The following is an 8367-nucleotide window of genomic DNA, read 5'->3' on the forward strand; positions in this document are numbered from 1 at the left end:
GTAGTTTATTTTAGCTAGCTCCCTCCTTTCCTTGTCTGCACCTGTGTCAAATGGGTTGTCGCCCAGTTGATTGCAAATCAGGCTTCATTGTGCGCAGCTGAGACGACACCCTGGTGTTGGCTGTGTCTGGCGCCTCCCAGTGGTGTAGCCAGAGCCTGATAATGTACCGGCCGTCGACCACTATCCCCCTCTGCTGGCCCCTGGGGGCACCACACTATGCATTGCGTTTGCCACTGGCCGATTGAACAGCGTTTTAGCCAGTAATAAGCTTTACCGGTATCTACTAACTTACTGGTAGTCATAAGAATTGAGCAATTGCTAGCGAGTCTCCCAAAGCTATTTCATTTCATGGAATAAGAACGTGGAAAATCCTCAGTCGGAAAAGGGTGGCTTGCCCACTTCAGGTTGGTGGAGAATGCTTGCCTCAAGTGGATGAGTTTAAGTGTCTAGGGGTCTTGTTCACGAGCGAGGGAAGGATGGAACGGGAGATTGACAGACGGATCGGTGCAGCTTCTGCAGTAATGCGGTCGATGTATCGGTCTGTCGTGGTGAAGAAAGAGCTGAGCCGCCGGGGAAGACCTAGGACACGCTGGAGGGACTATGTCTCCCGGCTGGCCTGGGAACGCCTCGGTATCCCCCCGGAAGAGCTGGAGGAAGTGTCTGGGGAGAGGGAAGTCTGGGCATCTCTGCTTAGACTGCTGCCCCCGCGACCCGGCCCCGGATGAAGCGGAAGAAGATGAATAAGAACGTATTTTTTTCTTTCATGGCAAAACAACATAATTTTCATTCGTGAATGACATTTATACAATAACTATTAATAAAGACGACGATAACTAACTTTTTCATTAAGAGAAAAGACGAGAGAATCGTGGAATCTACCAGAAATAATTAATAAATATCGTTACTCTCAATAGATTCAATATGTCATTAACCACTACGCCACGGCATTAAACGTTTCAGCAGTCGCTAGACTCCACAGAGGATTGTGCTAAATAGGCTTACTAGTATCCACCAACTTCCTAGGAATAATCATAAGAATTTAGCAATTCCATGCCAGAACTATTCCATGCCAGAAACGGTTGCAATATAACCGTATACCTTTCAGCCATCGAGGTTTTCGCCAATACGGAGATATTCACAATGCTTACTTCGCTTCGCCTGCGAGGAGATACTCAAGACCTATAGTTCACATGTCCGCTTCTCTAACCACTATGCTATTTAACAAGAGTCAGTCAGTCCGTCAGTCGCTGTTCTTAACCGGCTCCGCTTATCCAGTTTCGACCACTCCAGCACAAGCCAAGTATTTTAGTGTGAAATCAGAGAAAATACTAATAAAAATGTATTTTATTCCTACAACCCTTTTTCCAATATAGTTGGGATGCTGTGTAAAATGCAAATAAAAACAGAAAGCAATGATGTGCAAATTATTTATTCCTAAATGTAATTGAAAATCATACAAAGACATAAGAAATGTTATTGTTTTTGGAAGAATTCATGACCATTTTGAATTTAATCAGGGATCTCATCTGTTCAGAGAACTGGGGTAATGAAGGTAACCTTATGTTTCTTCAGAAATGGAACAAATAAAACTTCCAAAAACTTCCAGTAAAAGCCAGAACACAAAATCACAATAGCTTCGAATTAGTTTGATTAAGAAATATGTAAAAAACGTAATATATAAATCAATATTTAAATATAACAGGAATATCTTTTTGAAAACATCTGTAAAAACTCTCACAAAAAAAAAAGAGGAAAATACATATTTTGCTACATTCATTGGTGTTACTTAAACAGCTCATGGAGGTTGATGTGCTAACAGGGCAGGAAGTAACTGTTTCCTAGAACGCGGAATTGTCTCTTTGTCCGTATGTTGTACTCAAACACATTGGGACCACTGAAGAGGTAGGTGTATCCTGCAAAAACAGATAGTATTGAGAGGTTACAAACATACAACACTGAAGAATCAACAATTAACTTAATACAAAAATACAAAGTAGAAGTATTTAGGTGAAATATATTCAATGAAAACTGTAGAATGTAGAAAATGATTTTCTTCATCAGTCCATATTCTTGGCTTGCAATGCACTGTTGTATATTAACATGCTCTATCACACTCACCTTGGACCTGTAAGGCTGCAGTCACTTTGCTTGTCATGCCTGGGAATCCTTCATCCACACGCTTTGGGAAACCCCTGTCCATCTTTTTCTTTTCTTCATCGTAACTATGGTAACAGAAACAGCAATGAGATTGTGAGATTCTTATTATGAAAATCAGATGGCACTATAAAGTAGTGTATAACAAGACTCAACTAACCTGTAGTAGTATTCACCAACAAAGAACAAGGTCTTTCCAGAATCTTCATCGTACAGGGCAGCATCCACTTTCTTCACAGTATTTGGTAGGCCCAAGTTTTGAAGGTTCTTGGGATAGCCAGGGACTACGTCATAGCCACTGAGAGCCCAGACCTGACGATCTGATGGAACAGAGCATTACTGAGATTACAGGCTCCAGTTGAAGAGATTTTGTTATTTACACTGTATTAATTAAAGCCACATATGAGGCTAGTCTTTTGTTTAGTTGTGTATGAGGCTAGATTTATGAGTACTGATTTAACTGCAGCCTCAGTTGTTTCTGTCAAGACATGTTATCAACACCAAAGTCCTACTGTAGGGCTAATTTGAGGGAGTTAGCGGCCGTACCTTTAAAGATGATCACGTTGTCAGATAGCAGGCTCTCGTAAGCAGCATCAACGTTGTCAGGTATTTCAGGCCAAAATGTCTTGATGATGTTTAGTTCTGGTTGGCTGTTCTGGGAGTAACTACGCCAGAAGAATCTGAAGATGGGTGGAGGATAATAGAACATTCGTCACAGATGAACAGATTGAATTGTTCCTGCAAGAACTTGATATGCTTTGACAGTTTTTTGCTTTAGGTTATCACAAGTCACTGAATCTCTGATCTACGTTACATTATGATGTGATGTACCTGCCCTTGAAGAACATCTTCTCTCCACGCAGTGTTGCGACAGCATCCAGAACCAGGGTGGGGTCACATGCATCAGGGGTGGAAGGGGGTGTAGGGCCTGGTTTGTCTGAATTGGGGTCAACATCTGGGTTTGAGCCTGGATGACACAGAAACACATTAATACAACATTAATTAATACATTTTACATAAAGGTCACATAATTGACTTACTTGGAGATCATTAATATAGTACTTTGTCTGACTATGTTTTGTTGATCATATAAAAAGTAAACAAAGGGACATACAACTGTAATAATCAAAAGCAGGAATGATGAATACTGACCATAGATGGACTGGATACCATTGATGTCATCGCGGGGAAGTGAGAAGGTTCTGGGGTCTGTGTAGCTGTATATTGGGTACATCAGTGCTCCAGGGTCATTGGAGTGGCTGAGACCGAGGGAATGACCCAACTCATGGGCAGCCACCAAGAACAGGTTGTACCCTGTATCAACATAACACATCATTACACATCTGCTTTACCTAATTACACATAAGTAATGATCCATATTATTGTGATATGGGGTACCTCTGTTTGAGCTGAAGCTGAAGTCCTCATCATCATCAAAATGAGCATCTCCTCCAATGTTGGCGCCAGGGGCAAATGCATGGGCCAGGGTGCCATCAGGTCCATCAAAGGGGTAGAAATCACCGTGATCTATGCAAACAAGAGAAATCATAGTATGATCGCATCAGAGATTAGCATAAATGGATAGTGCACTACTTTTTACATGCACATTATTTATGTCAAATGATTAAAAAAAATTCAAAACTGTTCTTAACATCACAGACAGTAAAATAATAACCCAAACGCGCTTCCCCCATCTGCCATTACTCATTCAAGGATAGATTATGTGTGTCTTGGTGACGAGAGAGAGGGTGCCGGTTTTCCATATGCCAACACAAGTCTGTGCTCCTGCTAATCAATAGCCTACAAATTTAGCATTTTAGGATGTGCCTCCTTATCCACCGAATATCATTTCATGTCAAACCAGTATTACTGCTCATATATTATGGACATTTTGTCATGTAAAATGCAACAATTTTACAATATGCCCATTTAAATTCTCTTAGATAGGATTAAAGTTCATCATTACTTTTTCTGCCAAAAGAGATCAATTCTGTGTCAGTTGGTCACATTAATATTCTGTAAGATAGAATACAAGTTCCTTACCTCTTGATCCAAAAGAGATCATGATGTCAGCAGTGCCACTGTAGATGCGAGTGAACCTCAGGGGAGAAACCTTGGCCCACACTTGCAGTGCTCTCTCTAGGGAGTCGTCTACCTCAGCTTCAGACATGTCAGGAGTGTAGTTCTCAATCCTGAAGAACACAATATACCAACAGTCAATATTAGAAAAATAGTTATCAGTGTAGTATTATTTTTTTACCATAATCTGAAAAAAGGCACTCAAAACTCTGTATATAACATGATGTTTGCAAATCAAAAAATTTAAGTAGACTGTTCTATAGTAAAATTTGAGAGTGTTTTCTCAAATTTTAATAAACACTTTGTTATTGCAAATAATATGTTAACATTAAAAGCTTTATTTTTACTTAGGTGCACTGTGTAGAATCCTGCCTTTGAGGTTTAAAAGACTAGAATTCTGTGGGGGAAGTATGGTGATGGTCTAAGTTGAGTATGACAAACCAGCAAGAAAGTTTAAATGGGACATTTCTCGGGCACATTAAATCATTTTGTTGAAAAAACATCAACGGCAGATATCTTCTGGTCAGTTATGTTTGTATTGCTACAAGCATTACTTTTACTACATGCTAGTAGCACAGTCAAATCTTATAAATGGCCCCTTTAAATACAGGTGTCTTTCTCACCTGTAAGTAAGCTGGTTCGTTTGCCACTTAAGGTTATCGAAGGTGGAGAAACGACCGAGGTGGACATCAGGTACCCCACAACGTGGCTTCTTCATCATTGTTACAGTCTCAGTGTCCAAGGATCCTGTCACCTTTAGGCCAAAAAACTTCTGCATCTCGCTGACTTTCCTGCTCCTCTGGCTGGGCCCCCGTCTGACTGACGGACCTGTCTCCTCTGTCAGGTTGTAGAAACTCTTAAGGTAGGTCTATAGAAAAAAACAGACAGCATTATGTTACTATGAGAGTAAAGTTTTAGTATGATACTCTTAAATATAATATGTACATGGCATAGCATTTTTTAATACCCACTGACTTAGTTGAGAATAGAACCTTAACTCATATTTAAAAGTTATTGCACTAACCAGTTAAAATTACTCTTCTGCTTTTATTAAACCAGGTATTTCACTGAGAAAACATTTTCTTTTAAACTTACAACCTGACCAATCCAAATGAAGTAACATATTCACATCTGTTCCTTGATTATAATTTTGTTTGTAAAAAGTTATGAAGACCCTGCAGACAGAAAACATACCTCTGCAAGAGCTTCATCTTCTTCCGTAGGTGGCAATATTGGCAAAGAGTAAACTACTATTGCCAGACTTAGTAGTAAGCACAGATTGAAAGTCTTCATGATGATTCTTCCACAAGTGTTTCTTGTTTGTGTGGTGTGTGGCCAGGAGACGTCTTATATACATTTGAATCCCAAGGTGTTGAGCAATATTACTTAGTCATCGATTTCAATAACTCAAACATAAAATAAGAGGAAGCATATCCTGTTAATGGCAGACAATCTAATCTTTTAGAACACAGGAAAGAGTCAGAAGAATTAATGAATGTTCAGTATTTACCCATTCTAATGTCATAGAATTTATAGTGTGAGGTGCGAGGGAAGCGAGGGAAAATAACGTTGAGTTACGTCTTTGAAAATGCGGCACCACACAGTCTAACTGACAGACATGAGGTGAGGTGCAGGTGAAAACCAGGAACTAATATAGACATAACACTAACTCAAAACAGTTGCGTGTGATGGGTGCCCTGCTGCCATCTGCTCCAGCCAGTGGTTAGTACACCGGCAAGTTGGAGCGCCAGTGAGGGAGAGAGCACGTAGCGCCATGCGGAGCAGCCGTCACAGATAGATCAATATATCTATGTATCTAATGTCTCAATGCCAATGTACTTTTTTCCGGACCGCGCAAGCGGAGCCGGCCTAGAAGAGGTAATGTCTCTTACTGAGTCCGTCCGTCCGGATAGCGCCTTATATCTTTCAGTGATGGCTTTTATTTAGAAAAATAAATCTGAGTTAGCGCTGCAAGCATATTATCCTGCTGCTAGAAGAACGGACATCACTAGTTTACTGTTATATTGCTACTACTTCTGGTGGATTTTCGAATGATGTTAGCATTCCTTCAGGATAGTGAAACACTTCGCTGGCTACACGATTCTGTCGTCTTTTCACTTGACGTTAAAGTCCGTTATCGTTACCTATATTTATACTCTGGGTATTGTATTAATGCCATTCACGAATGGCAAAAGCTGCTAAAACGGCCAATGGCAAAAGCCATACAGTGAATAGATGCTATTTGTGGTGGAGGTAAACTTAATTAGAAACGTAACTAAGTTTAACACAATGCGTATTATCGTCTAGCTAATAAGCTTTTAAAACGGCCAGTGGCAAAAGTCATGCAGTTCATAGATACTATTTGCGGTGGAGGTGAACTTCATTAGAAACGTTACTCAGTTTAACACAATGTTTAATGGTGTCTAACGAAATATTCAAACTTGACGTCATGTTAATGCATGACAACATTATATAATGTCAATATGCTATACTAATACCCAGCAAATGGTCAGCTCCATGTTGTAGTGGTTACGTGAGCGATCTAGGTTAGAATCTTGAGAGGGCAGCCATGATCACCACTTTCTACTGTGGCCGGCTGTACTAGGCTTGCCTGGTTTCTTGTTAATAATGCCATGTATTACACTGTAAATTGGAGAAGAAAAAATTCTAGGACATCTTGGTACTTTCTGCAGTTGTTTGCTATTGATTGGGTATATTGCTTCTATATTTTGTTACCAAATATTTATTGTTCTTGTTCTTTAATGTTCTAAATAGTTTTGACACAAATAATGTTTTGGCTGTCTCTAATCAATTTACTTAGATTTTTCAGCCTTGTGTTAGCCTGCTTTACTGGCATTGACTCATCTTTACTCCTCATGATGAATCACAACAACAAAGTGCCACACCCAAAATCACCTCTAAGCCTTTTCTTAAATCTCTTGAGCAAGTAAAGACACAAACTGAGAATAACATTTTCCAATTACATCCTAAAATTAGGTGAATATGTGTAAAATGTGCTGTTATTCCTACAGTATATTCAAGTTCAAGCGGGCAGACTGTACTTCAAAGTCTAAATTGTAATGAAGAGAAATACATGGAACGGGCACTGAGAGTTGTTAAGTGCCCTGGTCAAAGTTCTATTAAAAAGAGTGAGGGAAAAATCTAAACCAAAGGTCTAACCACTTTTTTGAGTGGTCAAATCTTGAGCAGCTTTCTTGGTGGGGGTTTGGGAGCAATGGGTGCTGGCCGTCATAATGTTGACGGCCTCTTTACCCTCCGTCTTCTGGCGTTACTACATGATTACTACATGATTTCATGTGTCATTTCATAGTTTTGATGTCTTCACTATTACTTTTAAAATAGCTCAACTTAGTAAATACACTTGAATGAGAATTAGTAATCTAACATTTTGACTGGTTCTGTATATCATTTGTTTATGTAATACACAATCTGTAGGCAAAATGTAATGTGAAACTTTATTTGTTGTATCACTTTATATGGTAAACATCACATCATTAGGTTGTTTCACATCACATAAAACATGCAACAATTCAAAACAGGATTTCAGTATTTACACAGCTCACAGGATGTTTAATTCCAAATGTCGTCTTTGTACCATTTTCATTTAAATATAGGGATTTAATGACTTACACATCATTGCATTCTGTTTTTATTTGCATTGTACACATCGTCCCAACTTTTCTGGAAATGGGGTTGTACATGCAATATAGAGTGTAGGGTTTAAAATAAAATGTTTTGAGTAACATATCTTGCCTTCCATTCTGAAGGGATAAGACAAACTACAAACATAAACAAAGGTAATAATGTCATTTTACAAGCTTCAAACCTCAGAATAATTATGTAGTTCTGAAGATGTTGTAAAAAGATGTTGTGATCTTTTTTATATAACTCAAGACTATAGGGGTGTTTTAATAGTTCATTGGCCATTCGTGAATGACATTGATACATTTAAACTGACTAACGTTTCTTACTGTTTGCGTTTGCCACTGGCAGTTTTAATAGCGTATTAGCCAATAATAAGCTTTACCGGTATCTACTAACTTACTGGTATAGTCACAAGAATTGAGCAATTGCTAGCGAGTCTGCCAAATAGCTATTTCATTTCATGTCATA

General features: G+C 39.0%; 1 protein-coding gene across 1 annotated transcript; it reads right to left on the minus strand.

Annotated features, from left to right (window-relative positions):
* Window positions 1–1803: 1803 nt before the first annotated feature.
* Window positions 1804–5544, minus strand: LOC114828688 (collagenase 3-like). Its single transcript, XM_029121251.2, has 10 exons — window positions 5428–5544; window positions 4857–5101; window positions 4198–4346; window positions 3553–3681; window positions 3307–3468; window positions 2986–3121; window positions 2701–2834; window positions 2315–2474; window positions 2119–2222; window positions 1804–1913 (listed from the first exon to the last, which is right to left on the minus strand). Exons 1-10 carry the CDS (start codon window positions 5524–5526, stop codon window positions 1813–1815), a joined length of 1419 nt encoding a protein of 472 aa, XP_028977084.2. The 5' UTR covers window positions 5527–5544; the 3' UTR covers window positions 1804–1812.
* Between the last annotated feature and the right edge of the window lie 2823 nt (window positions 5545–8367).

The sequence above is a fragment of the Esox lucius genome, chromosome 7 (assembly GCF_011004845.1).
Source record: "Esox lucius isolate fEsoLuc1 chromosome 7, fEsoLuc1.pri, whole genome shotgun sequence".
NCBI lineage: Eukaryota > Metazoa > Chordata > Actinopteri > Esociformes > Esocidae > Esox > Esox lucius.

Coding starts and splice junctions, on each gene's coding strand:
- LOC114828688 (XM_029121251.2), bottom strand. CDS start 5,526: ATGAAGACTTTCAATCTGTGCTTACTACTAAGTCTGGCAATAGTAGTT. Junction 3,682..4,197: donor GATCTCTTTTGGATCAAGAG/GTAAGGAACTTG, acceptor TTGTTTGCATAG/ATCACGGTGATTTCTACCCC. Junction 3,469..3,552: donor CAGCTTCAGCTCAAACAGAG/GTACCCCATATC, acceptor ATGTTGATACAG/GGTACAACCTGTTCTTGGTG.